Below are 22,516 nucleotides of genomic sequence, written 5' to 3'. Positions count from 1 at the left end.
GGCATCCTGAACGAAGGAAACGCATTATGCCCCGATATTCGATTTCCCACCGCAACTTAACCTATAGAATTTTACACGATGGAAATATCGTAAAGGTGGAGCGTGAGCTGCGCGAGTCAAATATTAATCGCATCGACTTTAATGCGTCGATATTAATGAGATGTCGTTAACGATGTCAGAGAAGACCCGAATGGTAATTTGTACCGACAGAAACACTGGTGACACCGTGAGGTGAATTTCAAGCAATTTCACGAGGTTCTTAATTACAAGTGATTTGTAATGCAAATTGAAGCCGTCACTGGCTGGACAGCCGCCGTTAGCCGCCTCCGCCGCCTCCCTGGCCTATTGATCGATCCCCGAGCGAGCAAGAAAACGCGAGACCAGATGCGCCATAACACCCAGCAAGTTCCCGCGGAGGCGAGACTCGACACGTTCGCCGGCGGAGATGCACGCGTTCCCGTTGTGGCGGTCGGATTGTTTTTGATCGACTGTACCGAGCCCCGAGCCCGAGTTTTACGATATTAAAATGACGAACTTTGTATCTCACCCACGGCCGGGGAAGCGCGCCACTTGCCGAGCCGAGGATCTTTCTCTTTTCTTTCTTTTTGTCCTCTGAATAGTTAAACGCGAAAGCCGCTCTTCATTCACACGAACGAGGGAGAGAGGACGAGCGAGGATGGGGCTTGTTTATTCTCGCGCGACACCTCTTTCAAACGCCCTTCCGAGAATTACTTTTTTTTTTTATAGAGCAGGTAGAACAAGAATGCAGTTTAGGGCCGTGGAAAATTCTTGACAATGGAGGAGGAGAAGCAAGAATAACCGGACGTTATTTTCATTCGTTTGTTTCGTTTAATTGCACGGCACTATAGCCGTACACTTAAAGCAAAACGTATATCAAAACGTGGTTATCAGTTATTAGTAATCACACATTTTTCTGTTCGTTTTCAATACCATTGTTTATATTTAATATTACACACAGATAATTTTGTAGTACATTGTTTCCGAGGAGAACTTAACGCAGTATATATTATCGTTGCGAAGAATACTCTTATAACCACAAAAGAAATCCGTATTATCCACCGAGCACAACGGGTACAGTACCGTATAATAATCCATCGTGCTGCTAAGCGAGCTCAGCACGGTACAGTGACAAGTAAAGAAATATGACGAACAAAATCACCGTTATAGCTTAGTCACTGCCACGGTGCGAAGTAGGTGACCACAGCCTCGAACATGGTAAAAATTATGATCGAAGGATAACGAATACGAAATATAAAAAGCAGACTACGCTGGATAATAAAATGTGAATAAGGAACGCTTAATTGCGGCGGTCAGAGTACAAAGTACAGCGTTCGGAAAGTATCAGGGGAACAAGAACGAAGAAGTTGTTACATTAGTACGTAAGATAGGATGCATTTAAAAGAGGTAAACGTCTGGAACACAATACACGTATGGGATTATATTGCAGCGTATTAACTGCTGTCTGGTTCGTTCCAACGCGTTTCTGATATACGAAACTGACCTTTGACATTACCGGAGAGGAGAGAAACCTGTCGGATAAAATACACTCTCTCTCTCTCTCTCTACCTCTCTCCCAATATTCCTTACCGTGTAAATCATAATGTTACGTATAGAGCTGCGCCAGTTCGGTCTATTTACGGGAGATGAAAGGGAAGAATAAAATTCGCCTATCAAAAGGATAGAGATTGGGAAAGGTTAGCGACGCTATTCCCTGTGATTTCGCACAAAAGCGCCGGGGGTCGCGCTCGATGGACGGTAAAAACCATTCTCTTCGGTGAACCGAGCGATATAAGCGACATTTTATGAATAGACAAGCACGGTTTGATTCTTACAAAAGTTTCAAACGCCGAAGGGAAAGAAAATTGCGCACCACCGGCGGAGCCCGGGGATCGTTTCAATAATTCGAGATAACTTTTCTTCATTTTTTTTTTCTTTTTCTTTTTTTTAACGGCAAGGACGCGTGCTCTTTATCAAAGTCCTCGTGTCTCCGAGACGACGCGGACGATATCCGTCGCGAACCTTTGTGAAATCCGAGCGCAAAATTTTTACCGATTTAATTCGTAAATGGAAATCGAATCATCGACTTCGAGGCAACGATGAAAATGTTGGTTCGCACGAGTCGCGGGAATTTTCGTCGGGAGAAATTGATACGCATGGACGTCAATGACGTTTCAAGGTCGACTTCGTTTCGCAACAGAAACACACACACACACACACACACACATACATACATACATACACGAATACAATTTAAAGACGATTCTCGCGCAAGGTCGCGACGATTAAATTCGTCGACGGTGTCTACCTTCCAGACGATCTCATTGAATATTTGTGACCACGAATGACCCGATAGGTGGGTCGCGGAACTCGTCTTTAAAAAAAAAAAAAAAAAAAAAAACGAAAATGAATTCGACCTTGACCCTCGACCTATCGATCTCTCACCAATCGTCCGAACTCCGGACAAGCATAGTTAAAATTTTTACGACGATCGTATCCGCAAACAAATAACAGACGTTACTCCTGTCGTCGATGATACAATGTCAACGTCGAATCGTACTTAGTATTGCACTTTCCAGGAACGGTCAATTTTTCAGATCCGTGGTACGAAGAACGAAAGAAGATATTCCGTTGCGAGAGGAATGTGGTATCGCGTGCGAGAGGAATATGTACACTGTCGACTAATATTTGCGTAGTCGCAAACCTTGGGAAGGTTGAGAACGTCTGACCCAATAAGGTTCCTCCCGGAGGACTGTTCTTTCGTTCTCCTATCTGTACAATACATCTGCAACGATATCGAGTCCGTATTGTGTACAGCAGATACACATACGTAACGCGAAATAAAGTTACGAGCACGAGGGACTGTTACAACGCTGGTATAAAATTAGAACAATCGTTGGAACAATTACGACCATCCCCGGATACCGTTCCGTGGATTCCAATGAATCGAATCCAGTGAAACGAACTCGTGGCGATACATTCCAACCTCGGATGGCCAGGGTGGGTACGAGTGTGACGTCAAACAACATTAGGAGAAGCTCGCCGGCACAATGATACACAGATGTACAATGACGTAAGCGAAAAATTTCTCCGGGCGACAAACGGAGAGGCGAGGATACGTTCGGGGAGACTCGTCCAACGATTGACCTTCTCCACCGAGGATCCACATGTTCGCGTTCAACTCGCGGGAAAGAAACGCGTTTTACGATCGCATCGTCGGGTACAAAACATCTGGAACTCTTCGCGAATTGAGAAACGGGATGGAAACAGTAGTGGTAGAAGTTTAGCGAACGCGCGACATTATTACACCCTCGACTTCGGTGTAGCGAAATTGTTCTCGTTTCTCTCTCTCTCTTTTTTTTTTGGTTGCTCCGTACGGCGATAAAACCGATCCCGATGAACTTTTTCAAGGATCTCGCAACAGTGAACGGTTCTCGAGCACGGGTTCGTTTAAAATAAAAAAAAGAAATACTCCCCGGACGATTTTCGCCGCGAAAGAATTTTCCAAATCATCGGTGCACGGAGTGATTCTCTCGGTTGCTGAAACGAGTACCGAATCTACGAAGATCGAATGCGGTCAGGCGGCTCTAATCACCGCGTTATTTTCATTGGTCCGCCGGATACGTCGTATCCGGCACTCGAATACACCGGCCGCGAATAATTTAACGAGCAACTTTCGAGAGGAAACAGCGTGGGAAATACACGCTCCGTTGGTACTCCGTGTCGGAAAAGTCGAGGCAATTTTTAAACCGTGCTGTATTCAAAACGCTTTAAATACTCCGCTAATGAGATTTCTCGGTACATTTCCGTTGTACAATTCCAGGTGGACTCGGCGACGTTGAACCGCGATCTATTTCGGGCCAATGTCCGGTACAACGAACGGAACAATAAAATTGGGAACCGGTCATGGTGGTCGAAGCGATCTCGGTGTCCCTTTACTCTCTTAGCGAGGCGTTCGTTAATCCTTTGGTTCGTCGTTGGTCTTCGGTGCGTTTGGGTCCGGTACTTCGTATCCATGAGGGGATATTGGATTTTTCACGGGATTGTGGAACAGGGTGTGCTTGCCGTCGCCCCACGGGTAAGGCTATCGGGAGAGAAATATTAATAAATTAACGATCGGCTATAGAACGTGAAAATGGGTCCCTGATCGATCACGATGGAATTGAGAATTAACGAATATGAAAATATCTTCGAAACGGTGTACAGAAGAAGCGTAACCGAACGGAATGGTAGAAAAAAAAAAAGAAAGTATCAAATTTCTGTGTCGAAGAAAGCGGACGAGTCGGTAAGACTTCATTAATCGATTATGACGAGTAGAGCACAGACGGATTACGCTTCCCGAGATGGAAGGAACGGAAAGCTTCCTCGGAATGAAGTATCGGTGTAAAACCTCGTACTCGTCGCGTAGAAATAAATGTGCACGGTTTATGTAACGTACAGTGTCTTGCATCGAATGTGGACACAATTTACCGTGCGATTTTACCTCGCAGAGAAAATAATGAACGTACTTTATTATTTTTCTACACCGAATCCAAGAGCCAGAAATTGTATCCACATTGTTTGAAACGCTTTAGAAAAATGTTACTCGTCGATATAGTACGATTCGATTTCGTGGAGTACCGATGGGAACCCGAGAAGAACGGAATATTAAATTAACAAATACTTCTCCAGGTGCACCTTGGTTATTTGACGCATGTACGGATAGTCTACGAACTCTGGTCTCGGTTTTTTCGAATTTTCCACTTCCCTCCGGTAAACGATCACCGACACGATGATCAACACCGGCATCACGATGAAAGTGTGCAGAAACCACAACAGACTCGAGTATTTCGGCTCTGTGTCCGTAAAAAGAGCACAGTGTCGTTAATTGGTGTCGTCATCGAGAGCCGAGTATAAAAATTGAACCCTACGCGAGCTCTCCGAACGAGTAGCCTCTTTGCGGTCGAATTTCTATACAGTGTGTACCACGGATCGACCAATACGCTTTCCCAGCATATTTTCCAGGTCATTCTGGACAAAAAAGGGCATATCCATTATAAGTCTATTTCCATCCGTTATCGAGATAAACGTTGTTTAGCCTTGACGTCAAGCGTGACGGTATTCTCTGGCTATGGACAAAGCAAGTGTTAAGGATGTAGACTGACTATAATGCTCAGTGTGCTCCTACGTTTTAACTACAGTCTGTTCACGATACCGTGTATATTTTCAAACGAGGAATTCGCTAATATTTTATTCGTGCACGATTCACGGTACATACACGGTAGAAACGAATGTGGTTGAATATCAGCGACGATCTCTGAAACCGCAGAATTCCTCGTCACGTGTTAGAACATTTCAAAGTCTAATTACGAGCGACTGCAACACGATGTTTTCCAGGAACATCCGAACGATCGAATTTTCAACGATGAATTTCATTTCGTTGAACATCGGTGTTGGATTCGACGATGCGTACATTTTAGAAACTCGAACTCGCGACGGTAACGCGACAATCGATCAAAGCACGGAAGAAATACGTCTCCGGTATTTTAGAACTCAATTTAAAACATCGGTGGAAGGTGCCGTTCCTTGTTGACTTGGCACTCTTTCTGTACAAACAATCTATGCCCACCAAACATCACGTTTCGCAACGTTCGTTGCAGCAACAAACAGGATTGCGTTCGCGGACAGAAGGCCGCCAACTTGCAATATCTTTAGATTTTATATGTAAAACAGAGAAACAGAAGGAGAAACGATTGACACGACCGCGCATGAAAATAGTAATAATGACCTGGCGAATATTTTTGAATTGTTCGTCGGTTGTCCAGCGATAATAGACATCAATAAGTAAATATATGCACAGCTTTCAAGTGATACGGTATCTATAGCGCATTGTAAACGTTTTCGGCGTTTTTCACGTATCAATGGAACGGGATAAAAAATTGCGTGTCACGAGAATGACAATACAATGAACGACAATAATCGTTGACGATTATCGATTATCCGACAGGTCGGTGATAACGCGCGTCGCATTTCGCTCGACGTTATTATCTCCCTGACCTACAAAATGCTCACGATCGAAAGAAACGATAAATAATTTTCAGATTACAAATCCTCGAGTGGTGCAAATTGATTCATATTAACGGAAAAAATTTCGTACTTTACCATCGCCGCATTGTTATCTGCGATACCGTCAAAGGAGAATTTGTTCGACAAACATAGCACGGTACACCCAGTCATCCGGAAGACTACGTTATTAAAAATATTAAATATGGAAATTCGTAGTGAACGACCTGAAAATCGAAACTGATACGAATAGCTTTCGAACGAATAAATCTGCGTGCAACCATACCTCGAACAATGTTTCCACCGACCTCCGCTATAAAACTAAGCAATAATCGAACGAGTACCTACATACTCTTGAAACATTGATACATGCTACTGTCAAAAACGACTTGTATACCCAATTTCGTATCTACGATTAAGTACTTTCTCGTTATTGGGTTATCAATTATGTTTCAAGTGGAAAGACGTATGTTACGCCAGTTTTGATTGTTACATTAAGCAACGAATTATTTAAAAATTTTCCCTAGCACTCTAAACACTCATCTTTGACATTCTAGAGCCACTCTATGGATAGAAGGACATATATTAAGCCAGCTTTGATTGTTACATTAAGCAACGAAATGTTTTAAAATTTTCCCTAGCACTCTAAACACTCATCTATGACATTCTAGAGCCACTCTATGGATAGAAGGACATATATTAAGCCAGCTTTGATTGTTCTATTAAGTAATGAATTATTTTAAAATTTTTCCTAGCACTCTAAACACTCATTTCTGAAATTCTAGAGCTACCTTCTAAATGGAAGGACATATTACGCCAGTTCTGATTGTTATATTAAGTAATCAATTATTTTTAAATTTTCCTGCGCCCTCTAGACACTCATTTATGACATTCTAGAGCCACTCTGTGAATGGAAGAATGTATGTTAAACCAGCTTTAGCTGTTACATTAAGCAACGAATTATTTTCAAATTTTCCCTCGCATTCTAAACACTCATTTCCAACACTGTCGAGCCACCCTGTGCATTTACGATATACGAGGCAAAAGACAACTGGAAGAATCCAGAAGCGTTACCTTCGGTGACGCAATAATCATCCACGTTGGGACAAGGAGAATAGAACCGCGGAGGTGGACGTTTAGAGAGACAAGGCTTCCCGCATAGATCCTTGGTAGACGAGGTACACGCGGTCTCGTTACATTTTATGGGAAAACTGGAGGAAACATCGGAGCTTCCATCCTCGGTTGTTGTCCGGTTCACGGATGTCGTTCGGCCGTGACATCCATTCGACGTCGATGTTTTGTCACAGAAGGTAAAATGATCGCTTCGGGACGCCGTCGTTCCACACAAGAGCCCTTTCTTCGCGTCTCCGCGCGACGAGAACTTCCTGCAAGCTGGATTCTTCCCGTTGAAATAAATGTTCGTCGTTGAATGCGATAACTTCCTCGCGAACGGACCGGCGTATCCTGCCGAAGGACAAATTGTCTTGGAACACTTCCAAGTCTGGTAGAACGTCGCCAAAGTGAACTGCAAGGGATTCGACGATCCCTTGAGCAACAGAGCCCTTCTCCCGTTGTAATTCCTCGCTCCGATGCAACGTTCGCGCTCCCCGGTGAGACCACCCGATGAAAAAACGTCGTCGAGCACATGCCTCTCTGAAACTTCGAAGCGATATGAACGTGTCCGATTGAGAAGCGTTATCAAATCTCGTACAACCGACATTGGTTCGAGGCTTCTCGAACGTACACCGTGTGACTCTTTTTCGATAAAGTGTACACGTTGCGACGTCTCGAAGTCTCGAACTGTGATAAGATAACACCTACCGAGAACGTCTCGTGCGTCTCGCCAAGTACCTCTCTTCGACGTTAATTCTCTTCTCAAGGCTCTTAAAATATCCTCGGTCCACCCTTTCGTATTTTTACACGTGTCTCTTCCGTTTCTCACCATGATCCTGTGCAAGGATGTTGGAACAGGCACTCGTCCAGCTACGATCCTCGGATACATTTTCTCGAGTTTCAACAATTCACACGAAAGGTTGACCATTTTCTCTTTTTCTTTTTAATCACCCCGACGATTGTCCCGCCTCCTTGCAAATAAGGTCGCGCTCCGGTTTTAATTCATTTTCTCAAAGGGAACGAGCGCGTGGGGGCGGGGGACTGTCAACTCGAGGACGCGGTGTTTGAATCCCGATCGTGCGGCGCGCGCGGTTTTCACGCGGAAATTCGTTCCTCTTTGTCGAATGTTGCAGGAATTTTTGTATACACACCACCGTTTCCCAAATGTCTTCAATCATCGAAGTGGGGAGGGGAGAGACTCGACGAAAGATCAACAACGACGTCCCGAGCGTTCCTCGGACCACGAGACTCTCGTCTCACGCTTATTTAACGAACGCGTGCCGCTGCAAAGAGTATTATATATGTATATATATATATTCGTACAATTACCGGCGTCAATTTTATTGCTCCCTTTGATTGTTTTTAATTGCCGTATCGAGGCCGAGCATTTCGTTGAGAATTTCGCGTTTCGTTTTTTCCAGAATAAAACCGAGCGTCTCTTTCGCGTTATCTCGATTTCGTGACGAGCGTCGGACTTCCGGTACATGAACGTAGCTTCCGTGACGTTTGTAAATCGACCGTATTTATAGCAATCTTTCCGCTATTCCGTTTCTATTCGCTGCGAAGTTTTGTTCACTGTTTTGCGGAATATTCGTGGATAGGCGATTCGAGCGTTCGACACACCAACTCCGAGTACCAACCAGGTACGTGCGTATTATTTATTTTTTCCATCGATTTTACAAACAACGAACAGTGCACAAAATTTCTCTGAAACGCGACACGCAATCTTCCCCGTGAACATTAACATATAAAATTTCCCGCGATACTCGTCACTGCTATAAAACGATCGAATTTCTCGATACTTTCAATTCGCGCGCGTCGTTTCGAGGTGGGATGAAATTATTAAACAATAATTTCGCGCAATCGCGCGATATTTCCAAACCGTATTGCGCAGAAATTCCACGCGAAGGATCGCGTGCTCGTTATAAATATCTATTGAATAAGATTAATGGAGTTTCGGGACACCTCGCGTTGGATAAATGCGCAGCAGGACAAATGGAGAACCGTGCAACTTAAAATGTGTTTTATCGAAGCGCCAGAGTGTCTGGGGCCGGTAGAAGGTAGTAAACATGTAGTCGCCCGTATATCACACCCCTGCTAAGAGCCCGATACTGGGAAAATCATTTTCTCGTTAGTTTTTACTCCTACGCGATTTCGAAGAGATTCGCGTTCACGGTTCCTGAAAACGACCTTGTTCAACAAGCCCCCAGTCGATTCCATTGTCACTGCAACGCTCTTTACAAATTAATATACTCAATTTAAACGCGTACTTAACACCATTCTGCGTTCTTTGCAATAATTGTTCAACTGGATGGTATCTGTAAGCGTTAGGAACCACTGGAAACTTTTACCGTACGTTTCTCAATCACGGTTGAAAAAGATACATTTAACGCAAGACATCGAACGACATTGAAAAGTAACGTTATTTTCTTCTTCCGTTGTTCAATAATTTTGCGTTGCATTTTCCCCGGTAATCGATCGAACGTGCACCAGTGGGTCGTTAGAATTGAAATATTATTAACTTGTTCGGAAAGTCATTTCGTTTTTTTTTCGATGAAAATGAAACACGATTTTTTCAAAGCGTACAAACATTTTACTAAATTCTATATTCTCCATTTTGGAAAACGAAACGACTTTCCGAACAAAGCAATATAATTTACGACGTTGTCGAGAAACCAAAATGGTAGCGACGTTACGAAAGAACCGTTGACGGTAATTTAATGTTCGCGTGCGACGAAGGACTCCCGAGATCCATTTCCTTCAATAAATCCAACCTCGGGGAAGCAGTAATGTTCTAAGTTCGCGGAGTAGCTCCGAACTCCTTTGACATTACCGTACAATATCCGGGGAAGCGGCCGTTTTGCAATTTTTACGACTCGCGTGAAACTTAAAGTTCAAGGAGTACGCCGGTCCCGTGTGTTCGCAAATAACGCAAGGTAGGGGAGAGAGGTATGTTTCGCGCGACAGAGTATCGTCGTTGAAACGGGAGAACGTACGAGCACGTATCAACCCTGTTGACACCGAACTTCGAACGTTCGACACGTGCGGAGATCCATTGCTCGCGTTTACCCAACGTACGCGTCGAACGCCCACGAGGCGGTCACCGCACGGACTGCTTTCGTCCAACGGTACGATTACGACCGAGAGGGTTAAACTTGTTGCAATCGACAACGATTGTTACTTCATCGTTAAGAAACGAAGTCGTCCTTGGGCTCTCGTTAAATAAGAAGAATAACCTTCGCGAAATAATCTCTCCACCAGCCCTACAATCTTCCAAATAACAATTTTTAATCTCTGAAGTAACACAATAAGAAAAAAAATCAATTTCTCCTTCGATATCACCTACTTAGGCAAATATATTTTCAATATTACTATTTTAAAGAACTTTTAAAGATCGACGCGGTTGGAGCTTCTCGAGAGGGTTCTCGACAGTATCGTTTTCGTGGTTTTTCTTTTTTTTTTCTTTCATCGAGTTCTCGGCGCGTCTCGGACCAAGATCGTGTTCAATCTCGACCATCGAGCGAAACGATGATAATCATTGACCGAAGATAAAGACAATCGGATCGGGTTCGCCGCGGTGGTTCCTGGAAAACGGGGATACGTCGATGCGCCTTGCGCCGCAACCTTTGACATTTCGAGAGGACGGGTCGAAGTTTCCACCCTCTCCTGGCCTAGGTGCCCGTAGATATACCCCGTTTCCCGGCAGCCCGACATCCGGCTGAAAACGTGTATACATCGAGCGAAGAAGGCGGGGCCGGGCGGTGAAACGCTCCTGAAAAACCCCGAAGAGTTCCGCGCGGGGATGCTGAAGTTTCTCTTTTTTTTTTCTTTTCTTTTTTTTCATCTCCATTCAGAAGGGCGGATCGTAATTGGAAAGTCGCACGGAAATCCTTCGGCTCCTAACGAAATTAGGAACCACGGACAAAGGAGGAACTAGGTCGATGAAAATTTTCCTTCCCCTTTTTTTTTAACGAACGCTCCAATTTACGTGTAATTGCGGAACACGGGAACTCGAAATTGTCCGAACACGTCCCACCGCCATCTTGGTTTCCCGTGACGACGAACACGGAGAACCCGTTGCGTTCGTTTCGATTTTCGTTCGAACGATTCCGATCCCCGGTTACTTTGGTATAACTCGGTGATATTTCACGGGTCGTATCGTTCTGAACTTTTCAAAATCACCTTCACCTTTTTCCGGGCGAACCCTTTAACTTTGTTCCCGACGTGTCCTGTAGCGAGCACACACGTCGAGACAAACTCAACCAGCGTAAATTAAATATTTTTTTCTCACCGTTTGAAAAAATCGCCGTACCGCGATGAACAGTATCGGTGGGAATATTGAATTAGTGCTGATGCAACTGTGTACTTTCTCCCGTCGGTGCGCAACGTTAATTATGATTTGACTCGTTGCGAACCGCCGACACCGTGATGAGACGTCGTAAAAATTCTCCGCGCGTTAAATACGGCACACGGATATTCCAATGCGTCAGCGACTGCACGAGGAGACCCGGAGAAAAATTATTCGAGTCCTCGAGGATTCCTTGAGTCTAGTTTCTCGTCGACGTGGCACGAAGTAACGGTTCGATTTCGAAAATCGAGTAATACGAATTTTCGAAGGAGTCAATTAACGCGCCAGCTTCGCTGTCGTTCTAAATTGCACGTGTATAACGTTGGAGCAGAGTTTCCAGGTATCGTAATGTCATCCACGATTGAACCCCGCTTATCGGCTCTTATAACGGATAGAGGAAGTTGTATCTCGCTCGAAGCGTTTCGACGCTTGGAAACTGGAGCGATTCGGTTGCAACATACCAGAAACAAGCGCGATAACATAAAGTTTCATTCCGAGAAACCGACTATAAATAACGGGTCTTCGATCTCCTAATCAACCGCGCTTTCCGGAACGAGACCGAACAAAAAAAAAAAAGAAGAGAGTAGAGAATATCGATGAATTATTTTTAGAAGCCGGGTTTCCGGAACTAAAAGCCATAAGGGTTCATCGAACCTTCCGATATTGATTACACGGTACACATTCTATAAGAGGATTTACATTGCCCTGATTACGAGCTATCGTATGACTGCTTTGCATTACCTCCCTTCACAGTTCATTATCAGCGAAGTGCATTACGCTGACATTGAGGTACATTATAGCCTATTCTTCTACGATGCATATCCGGTAAACCTAATGAAAACCATTATCGGTAAAAACTAATCGAATTATCGCGCGTTAATAACATTTTCAAGGCGATGCAAAAATAATGGTAGGGTATCGACGAGTCGGTAGGCATGAAATTTCATATTACCGCAACTTGAATTTTACGATGCGATACGAGAACGCGACACGAACGATAGTCAATTGTTGATCGTTACGCGTCGTATTAAAGAGGAGCTGGTCCTCTTGCAACGCGAGTGGATTTGTCGGTGAACTCTAATACCTCGATACGATTAAGAAGAGTGAGTACAATGACGCGGTTCGTCGTTAAATTCTCGTAAATAACAACGAACAATTAATTGAAACGATCGTGGGACAGTTGGAAAGTAAAAGTACACGTTAAAGTTTTGCGCGGAGGCACATTTAAATTCGATCGATCTTCCAATTTGTTGACGTCACTAGTTACGTCGCATAGACAAAGATGGAGAACGTCTAGTGTAACGTCAGCGACACAGCGGGGTTTTCTAACCCCTCAAACGACGATACGGTATAACGAGAATAAACAACCAAAGTCGCGTGAATCCGATTGACGCGTAAAGCAGATTCATCATCGACACGATTTTCATTAGATTATTTGTTTCCTTCTTTTCTGAATAAAAATTGGATTTTCTGTTTCATTAACCTTGAAAGCGATATCTCGGATTAAGTGTCCAGATCTCTATTCTGTTTAAGATAAATATTCTGCAGATTTTTTCATACCTGATAGCATTTTCAAGGATTTCTTTTTTTCTCACGAGGATCATTGTCGTTTGATCAATCGATTACAATGATTAGTACCTAATAAACATTAATATAACGGTAAAATATAAACAATTACACAGGGAGACAGGTGTGATAAGACCGATGAATAATGAAGAAGTTAAAAAGAATCAGTGTTGTTTGAACAGGTTTCAAGACGCTTATGAAAGTAAACATTATGGCGGCGGTTCATTCTAATTACGTACTTTTAAAGACGCGGGGAATAAGTAAACGGACTAAATGTTACTCAAACGGAAGAATCGAGTGTTTTCTGACCTCAATAAATTGTTTCTCAAGAATGAGAAAATATAGTCTGCGATCGATGAAACACTTATTACGTACGACTAAATGTATTTATGCACAATTTTGTCGGTAATATTCGACAATAACACAAAATTATGAAACAAAATTTGTTCCGATGCTAACAAAGGACCATTTACTTCTGATTGTTACATAAAATCAGGATCTTCGATGCATGGACATAGATAATTTGTATCTAGTCGACAATTCGCATTTTTGTATAACCGGAAGTACGTAGTTGGCGATAGATCTGATTATTAAATTCTTTGAAAAACCAGATCGATCATGGTTACGTTGTGTCGCGTGCGGCATGCATGCACATACATACCAATTCAGCGACAGGATTCAACCAGTCCTCTTGTTTCCTCGATTCACTTGTACAATAGTGTTCACGTATACACACATACAGACACAAGCAATCATACGCAACTACCGCGATTATCCCATTGCGAGGTGTCTATCGTTTTTGTCTCGTTAATCCTGACAGAGATAGAGAAAAAATATGGAGCAGCTCTTCCTCAATCAGTAAAGCAGATTCAACCAGTTCTACGATACGAGTATCGATGCACTTGTTCCCGCGTGAGCAGTGATCCAATTTAACGAGGTAACTAGTCATTTCTAGATGTTTCCGATTGCTCGAAATAATCAACAATTTTAGATACACCGACCCGTCAAACGTCACGATTATCGATCGAAAATTGCTCAGCTTTCGAACGCGTGCCATGAGTCGATGTGACAAAATTTTGATTAATATGTTTCTTTAATACGCATATAATCTTAACAGCTGTTACTTTCATTTTTGGTGCGGTTGCAGCCCTGTTTTCGGATAAGGTTCATAGCGTCGCCGCGAGAGTGCAGTATCGGCAACTCAATAAAATCCAAAGAGCGCCGGACGGGCGGTGTTCCGCGAAGCGTGATGAGTTTGACAGCTCCCGCGTACTGGACGTCGTTCAAAAGTGAAAAATAAATCGATCGAAAAATGCGACCGAAAAGAAGTCCTTAACACGTTTCCGTATGCATCCACGCGAGACCGTCTAATATGGCAGAATGGTTCGGCATAGAATTATCACGCTGATACTCTTTCTGGCAGGTAAGAAGTGAGAGATTCGTTCAGGCGTAAGTGCACCTGCCGATCAATGTGACACTGTGTTCGGTCTTTGTGTGCTTCTATACGTGCACCGTGCAAATCGGGCTAAGTGCACGATCGTTACGTTTCAGGGTCGAGTTATGCAAATTTAACCGAGTATCTTGTTTTTGCACGGGTCCGATCTGCCTTTTGAGCGATCATTATCCTTACATTTCGCAAAGTCCATTGATCAGCAGCACGTCGCATCAATTTCCAATTTTGTATTCGTTCGTATCAATACAAGTTTTGAATACATTTATATAGTAAATAAAATTGTTTACAAAATAATGTATTTTATTTGTATAAACTGATACGACGTATCACAAACACGCGGATCGAGAGCAATGAGCGGTGTTCGGCATATCCATTCTCCGGATGAGTTTATTTTTCTTCTCCTTTTTTTTTTTGAACTAGAAAAAAGATCGACAAACAAAAATTTAAATGCTAATTATATTATTTTAAACTTTTAACTGCTGCGCTCAAAACTATAGTTGAGCTCGTGTAACAATGTCGTGCGTACTACGTTCGTGTATACTCGAACGCAACTTTACACAATGAAATAATTAAAAATATACCTTCACATTGCTTGAGCATACACTAACATTTGATACGAACGTAATAAATTGTTTTTCAACTTTCTCCCAAAATTTTCTTTATCATAAGTAATACGAAATGTCGTTCGAAGCGTTGGGTATCTAACTTTTTGGCCACCTTGTATATTATTAGGAAAATAATGGGACAGCTTATTGTTGCTTATCAGAATATTCCTCCTTCAAAACGAAGAAAAGTTAAAGAAAACACCACGTATATAAATTGTTTGGTCTTTCTAAACAATCCTGTAAGATTTATTACACTTTATTTAATTGTTACATATTTATTATGTAAGTAGCATAATTATTAGAAAATAAATTGTGAAATTAATTCAGCACTTTAAAGGTTAATACCTGTTAACCTTCTGTTATGTTGACAATTATGATAAAGTTGTTTTAAGTTGAAGTATTTATTGGAATTTGTAGTGTATCTCTTTAGATTTATATTTGTGTTTCTAAGTGTATTATTTAAATGATTTCTTATGATGTTTAGCATGGCAGGAAGCAGTGACTTTGGTGCCAGTACGTTCTGTCGCTGTAGACATTGGTCAGAACTTGACTTTAGCTTGTGCAGAAGAAGATGCACTACCACAGTCAGGAGAATCTGTTGGAGTGATGTGGATAAGGGAGGGACGCCAGGATGGACAAATTGAACGACTAAAGGTTGAAACTAATGGAGCTTTCGAACTTATCAATATTAGTACAGATGATGCTGGGAACTACTCGTGCACCTTGGATGATGATCATGATGCTGTCAAGACTAGAATTAACGTACAAGTTAGAAGTAAGTTGTTAAACTTTTAATCGTACCGCTGAAATAATTTTTATGTTGAATAATTATAATTTTATTGTATTTTTAGCTCCTCCTCCAGCCTTACATAATGTATGGGTAAAACCATCTACAATTTTGGCAAATATTCTTTGGGAAGTAGCTGGCACAGGTGGTTATCCTATCATAGATTTCACTGCCGAATATCGTCTTAAACCGAATGTGGGTGAAGAACCAGAAGACTGGAAGCCTATTGTTCCAACGCACATTCCTCCAAATTCTGTAAATGATCTTTCTCCCAAGTAAAATAAATCCGGTGTTGTTGACAAGTATTACTTTAACTTATGGTTTTATAGAGGCAAATTGATGTGTATCACTTGGTGCCAAACACGACATATTCTTTCCGAGTATGGGCAACAAATCAGCTGGGAAGAGGAGAAATTGTTGAAGTCGAAGGTCACACGCATCACAGTATCGAAGAACTAGGTACACTATTTGAACATAGTTAGAGTATGGAATATGACTCTGCATGTAAATAATTTAATATTTATATAAAATGATACTATAGTTTATTATTTATAATTGACAATTATTTCAGAACTTGCAAGACATCTCTTAGCAGGTGTAGAAAATTTTGACACTCGTGTCTGGGTGGCAGCGGTAGGCATAGTTATGGGTACACTTATGATTCTTGGTATAGGTACTTGTTACCTCCTCTATCGTGAGTGCAAAGTACCCTGTAAGCATTTCCTGGTAACTTTATCTAAGAGCTTGTGCTTCTACTCTTTCTCTTTCATGCTATTTATTTCTGCTGATAAAAATCACTTTCTTCTATACAAGTAAATCGACGTAGAAGAACGCTACATCGCTTAACTTTAAAAGTGAATATAAATTCGTAACATACTTATCTAGTGGAGAACATCCGCAGCAGAAACGATAGCATCACTAACCACTTAACTTATCTATGGCCCTGATCTCTAGCTTTCTTTACATCAGCCATTCTCCCTTCAATCAATTTAGTGCTATTCTAATACAGTGCCAATTATCTTCCACTGATATTTCCCTACTGCAAGCGCTCTGCAAATTTATTAGCGTTTAACGAATTTTCTAGTATTTAACTTTAAAAATTTACTAGCATTTAATGAATTTTCTTACAATACCAATTTAACAATAACACTTTCTTAACTTCTGCACTAAACACTTTACAACATAAGGCACTAAAATAATCTATAACATATTTTTACCTTTTCTATACAGTTTGCCTGTCAGTAGCACCTTTTATACTCCTTATAGGAATGAAACCTGAAACTAATGAATGGACTTCATCAACCACCAAACTTACTATCTGTCTACTTACAAGGAACTTCATTACCCTACTTTTTACTAATTTTGTAAGATACGTTATGTTTCTAATTAATAATAAGCTTTGGTGGTTTGTATAAAATTTGTTATGCAGAATGATTAGTGCCATGAATAGAGAGTATTGTCATAGTGATAGAGCATTATGGCCTAGATAACAGTATGTGCTATTAGTAAATCTTTGACTGTATAAAATGTAGGTCAAAGATGGTACATACATTTGCTGGGTAAGCAATGTGTTGATTCTTAGTCTCCTAATGTGTTCCATATTAGTTGTGTTTAATGTTCAAAATAAATTTTATCATTAACTTGGAAAATTCGATTACTAATACATAAAATGCTTATAAATGTAAGATACCCAGCAAAATATTGGTAAAAGGGAGAGGGTAGAAGCTAATATAACTCGTGGCCCAGACCAATGAAAATTAATCTCCGTTCCCGAATTGCAGCGCAGCTGGAGGAGCAGGAAGTGATTGAACTTGTTCCCAACATCATTCTGAATCCAGGATTTTTCGACGAAAGAACAGAACACATTCCGCAGGACGAAAATTTCAACAACCAAACCACCACACGTTTGAACAATAACAGCGTTGTGCAACCTAGACGACTTTAGCGACTAAATACTTAGGTTTTTGTGGCTTTTTTTATTAACAAGTGGCTTGAGCACAATTTATGTGTCACCTTAAACGTAAGTAACTGAGATTATAAAAGGCCTCAAATCCGTGAAGCGTTGCAACACTTAGAGTCAGGTAAGCGATCAAAATAACGACGGTCATCGTGGAAACTGACACCTGTTTATATTTATAATCAGGAAATTGAAAAACTGACATCAGTCACTCTGAGTGTTCCAAGGAAGCAAATTTTTCACTTACAATACAATGTAAAGTGTTCAAAGCATATGTAAGACTCTGCTAGGTTTTGTGAAACGGAGTAGCATATTTTTGAGGAAGTTTACCAGGATGTTCTACCACTCTAATTCGATATGCCATTGCTCATTAATCGAGCTTAAAGGAAAGAACTCCTGTAAGCCAAAAAAAAAAAAAAAAAAAAAAAAAACAATATTCTTAGTAAGACTGTAATTCTAAGAACGAAAACCGAAATTTTTTTGGGAAACTAAACTCACGTGACATTAATATTAGTGGCAAAACATCCATCTTACATTCTGCACGAATGTAACGTGTTTTGTACGCAATTATTTTTAACCATTACCACCGAACATGAACGAAATTTTAATGGACAATATCATGCAGAGAGTAAGATTTTTGTCAACAATACACATCATCCAATTAAACAGATTCTGTTAGACGTGAGGTACGATAAAGGCTTGCTTACTGCCGTTTTAAGGTGTGCAGAAGTCGTTGGTAAAAAAGTTCCTTTTTTGTGTCTTTACAAAGGTTATTGTTTTTTTATTTATTATTATAAGAATGCGCTTGTTTTTAGAGAATATTTTGGTAATTTTTTTCCAAAGAACTTAATGTTACTAAACTTGATGCACCGTATGTTCTTTCTGGTAAAATCCTGTGAATCAGAAAATGTACAATGTAAAGACCATAGTACTCTAATTGTAAAGATAATTCTACTATGTTAAAGTTATTTATAGCAATATTATATTCCCTATAAATTTTAACTTTGCATGTGATCATTCAAATAATGTTTAATGCTTCAACATGCTTTTGCACTACTTTAATAACAAATGCAATACTGCTACTGAATTATAATAAGCTGTAAAATCAAATTTCATCAAAACGGAATCTAAAAAGATACGAAATAGCACAATTGCATAAACGATGAGTTTCAGTACATGAAGTTGTTAGGAAAACAAAAAATCCATTAGTCTCGTGATATTCTGCAAATAACAATTACTCCTGGACACTGTGCAGTTCAGTTAGACTCACTCCATTCAAGTTAGCAGTAAATATAGAGCAAAAGTAGAATAAGTTAAAATATTTTGGATATCATCTTTGATAGAATCATGTTTGATAATCAATCATTGAAACAAGTCTTTTCCAAGTATTCATTTGTAATGAAACATATTATCATACTCAAATTACATAAACAAATTAACTTAGTCAATGAATAAGGTTGATGATTTTGATAAGAGTTCTTCCTGTACAAACAAATATACAATTATTTTCCACAATTTACAAGTAGCACCATATCAGAGTTTGTCATTGCATAAAATCCATTATTATAGAAGTTATAATAGTGAGTGCTTAGTGTTGAGACTTTTCTTAGTTAAAAAAGCAAATCTATTTTAATGTTGACTGTGAATATTTTGAATGATTTTTTCTCAAGAGAGAAATCAAAATATATGTTGTTTTACAGTTTATTTCTTTTCTTAATTAATTTCTATTAAAGCACTCTAAGTGATGAATATGGAAATGGTTGTGGAAATTGATTCTCGTCTGTATTAGTCTTTCACCTGTTATTAGTAAAGCTCATAATGTCAGAAACATAATACCTTAACGATTCTACTTAATACAATTATGTAAGTTAAAGTTTTGCTTTTGTCAATATGAGAAACAGACAAAAAGCAATTTGGTGCACGCAGGTTGTATAAAAATTGGTTGTGCGTTGTTACATTGAAGCTTTATGATCTGTTCTTCCCTTCTGTATAATCTTATAGGGGTGAACAGATTCAGTTCGGCTTCGTACTATGCACTCTGTGTTGTGAATGGTATATATATGCGCTAATGAAAATTAATAATATGATAATGATAATAATGATAATGATATAAATATATATATTTATATAGCCGAGGTATCATAATATTTTAGCTATAAGCAAAGACAATTTTTTATATAAATAATAATTATGCTGCAACGCAATGATAATATTTATCTACATATTCATATAGGTAATTTTGTGTTATAATATCGAGCTTCAAAAGTGATCTAGTAGATTTGCTCATTAAGAGTATTTCATGTAGAATATCATGTTCCTCTTTCCTTTTACAAGAGTCGTGTTCTATATTTTTCTTTTGAAACACTTTTTACAACACAAACATTTTAACCAAATTTTTATCAATGATATATTTTTAAATTAATAGCACATATATGATGATTGCAATCTTTTCCTAAAAAGAGATTGTTTTTTGTTTAACAAGTTCATTAACAATAGTTATAGTACTTTATGGCACGACCCTTTGCAATTCATGCCCACTCAATTAAGAATATAATCACCTGTTTCTGCTGACATACATATATAACAATAGGTGTACTTTAAATTAAATGTTTAACTGTCTTTATCAAAGCTATCTGGTGAAGGCATAGGTTTTGCATTTAGTGACATTAACATGATGGAGCCTGATGAAAAAAAAAGTATAAATGTAACTTGGTATATAAAATGAAAAATTATTCTTATAACTACCAGCTGCTACAAGAACTAACAATAAAGCTTAGTCTTCTGTGTTTAGAGTTCTGCCATTGCATACAGTAGAAGATCTGCATATCTACCTATGCAATATAGGATATTCATAAAATGACTTTTATCATGTTAGGAATACAATCAATAAAGTAATATCATTAAAAGCGAGAGTAAAAAGTAAGATATTAATCACGATTTGTTTCTTAATAAGATAAATAGTATTTTTTTAGTACCATGTGAAATATCTCCTTTTTTTTTCTCAATTAGGTACTCTAAATTGACTACAATAGTAATATTGAAATCAAAAACACATCACTAACTTTAATTTTGCAATAGAATGTTTTTCATCCTTTTATACCAAAAAGTTGTTCTGATGCTATAACAATGTAACATAGATATATTTTTATGAGGTAGATGAAGATTATATAAATTAAAATCTATATCTACAGTAATAATGGCAGATATTTTATGTTTATAACACAAGTTACATAAATCCTACAAAAAATGTATAATCTGTTAAATTACCATCTGCAAGTTCTTTTTATTTCATCTAATGCTTCCCTTCATTTGATTTTGTTTCTCATCTATGATTTTACATCTTTCAAATACAAAAGCTATTAAGCACAATGTGTGTCTAGCATTCACGATTCTACATCTGTAGTTAAAGGTTTAATACACATTTGCATTAATATATTTACTTCACATCGCACACTCATGTGAAAAATATACTAAGTAAAGCACGATACCATAGAATAGTATAATGGTTGCCGGTAGCACCAAGAATCGTCCCTAACATACATATTGCCTGCCTATGACATACCAGAGAAAAGAAAACACAATGTGGTTTTTACAAAAAGCTTCAGCACTTCTCAGTTTCACTTGTAAGATTTTTATATAACGTGTATTTACAAACAGAAGCAATTGTAAATACTAACATGTTTCTAAATTCCTTACTTTTTGTAAAAACTACACGTCTGTCATGTCATTGTCTATTAGAGTAATAACATTAGTTTTATATCCTTATACTAAGTGATGGTAAAAGAGATTTATAAAGATAATTCCAGAAATACTGTTATACAAAATAAGTATTAATCTTTGTATTAGTTCTGAGTTAAGTTACTATATTGTGTATTATCTATTACAATCAAAGTGTTTTTAACAATTCCTTTAATTAAATTAATTAATTGTTTATTTTGTAGAAAAACACAAAGATAGGTAGGAAACGAAATTTGTAATATACTATTACACATTATTGTTTTGTTTCTATATTTTGTATAAATTGTTAAACATGCATGTTTAATTATATTAATTTACTTTGTTTATGCCAAATATATTGTGTCACATTACTGTTATTTAAAATCTACTAATACTCCACATACACATAGAATTGTTCACGCTAAATCAGTGTAATCTTAGTTTTAACTATTATATGAATTCATTTCACAGCCATTATAGTTGGTTATAGCATTTAGAAAAAGGTTTTCCTGATACCGACATGTTTACAATTTATTTTATAAACAGTAAACAATTGCACATTCTATCACGTATAAGTCCTGTATCAAGAAGAAACAAAATATGAAAATGTAATATGCTTGATTTCAAAGTTATTTAAATATTTTTGTGACGCAAAAAATAAAGAAAGTCAAGGGTGTGCTTGAATAACTGATACTATTGTTAGAATGTAACTTTCACACTAGCGTTAAAAGACACTAGTTACATATCAGAAAATACAGCGCAAATCAGTTTATTCACTTTTACACTTACATGTAGATACTAATAGCAAGCAGAACTTACAAAATCTTAAAAAAAAAGCACTTTATTATCTCATTTTCATGAAAATACTTTTATACATTTATTCTAATTTTTTATCAAAATGATTTACTTA

At 39.0% G+C, this 22,516-nt stretch overlaps 2 protein-coding genes across 7 annotated transcripts; one reads left to right on the top strand and one right to left on the bottom strand.

Moving 5' to 3' along the window:
• Positions 1-943: 943 nt before the first annotated feature.
• Positions 944-14,254, bottom strand: LOC143143330 (uncharacterized). 4 transcript variants are annotated; one of them, XM_076304459.1, is made up of 4 exons: positions 13,749-14,254; positions 7,882-8,456; positions 7,135-7,719; positions 944-4,102 (listed from the first exon to the last, which is right to left on the bottom strand). In XM_076304459.1, exons 2-4 carry the CDS (start codon positions 8,099-8,101, stop codon positions 3,954-3,956), a joined length of 954 nt encoding a protein of 317 aa, XP_076160574.1. In that variant the 5' UTR covers positions 8,102-8,456; positions 13,749-14,254; the 3' UTR covers positions 944-3,953. The 4 variants fall into 4 exon arrangements, with proteins under 4 accessions (XP_076160574.1, XP_076160576.1, XP_076160575.1 ...); XM_076304461.1 differs by having other exon boundaries at positions 7,135-7,713; XM_076304460.1 differs by lacking the exon at positions 13,749-14,254 and adding an exon at positions 13,082-13,115.
• LOC143143329 (contactin-5) lies at positions 8,733-22,297 on the top strand. Of its 3 annotated transcripts, XM_076304457.1 has the most exons (9): positions 8,733-8,816; positions 13,908-14,024; positions 14,235-14,510; positions 15,630-15,920; positions 15,997-16,187; positions 16,262-16,391; positions 16,504-16,644; positions 17,163-17,296; positions 17,714-17,876. In XM_076304457.1, the coding sequence occupies exons 3-9, from the start codon at positions 14,468-14,470 to the stop codon at positions 17,735-17,737; spliced, it is 954 nt and encodes a 317-aa protein (XP_076160572.1). In that variant the 5' UTR covers positions 8,733-8,816; positions 13,908-14,024; positions 14,235-14,467; the 3' UTR covers positions 17,738-17,876. The 3 variants fall into 3 exon arrangements, with proteins under 3 accessions (XP_076160572.1, XP_076160571.1, XP_076160573.1); XM_076304456.1 differs by lacking the exons at positions 8,733-8,816; positions 17,163-17,296 and having other exon boundaries at positions 13,900-14,024; positions 17,714-22,297; XM_076304458.1 differs by lacking the exons at positions 8,733-8,816; positions 17,163-17,296 and having other exon boundaries at positions 17,719-17,876.
• The last annotated feature ends 219 nt before the right edge of the window (positions 22,298-22,516 follow it).

This window comes from Ptiloglossa arizonensis, chromosome 2 (assembly GCF_051014685.1).
Source record: "Ptiloglossa arizonensis isolate GNS036 chromosome 2, iyPtiAriz1_principal, whole genome shotgun sequence".
NCBI lineage: Eukaryota > Metazoa > Arthropoda > Insecta > Hymenoptera > Colletidae > Ptiloglossa > Ptiloglossa arizonensis.
The sequence above is the reverse complement of the archived record's forward strand: the minus strand, read 5'-3'. Positions and strand labels throughout refer to the sequence as shown.

Bases quoted from the DNA above. Each gene is read 5' to 3' on its own strand.
- LOC143143329 (XM_076304456.1), top strand. From the start codon at position 14,468: ATGGTTCGGCATAGAATTATCACGCTGATACTCTTTCTGGCAG. The intron at 15,921-15,996 runs GTAAGTTGTTAA...TTGTATTTTTAG, and splicing joins AATTAACGTACAAGTTAGAA to CTCCTCCTCCAGCCTTACAT. The intron at 16,645-17,713 runs GTAAGCATTTCC...CCCGAATTGCAG, and splicing joins TCGTGAGTGCAAAGTACCCT to CGCAGCTGGAGGAGCAGGAA.
- LOC143143330 (XM_076304459.1), bottom strand. From the start codon at position 8,101: ATGGTCAACCTTTCGTGTGAATTGTTGAAACTCGAGAAAATGTATCCG. The intron at 7,720-7,881 runs GTAGGTGTTATC...ATCGCTTCGAAG, and splicing joins AGACGCACGAGACGTTCTCG to TTTCAGAGAGGCATGTGCTC. The intron at 4,103-7,134 runs GTAACGCTTCTG...CTCTCCCGATAG, and splicing joins TGATTATTGCGTCACCGAAG to CCTTACCCGTGGGGCGACGG.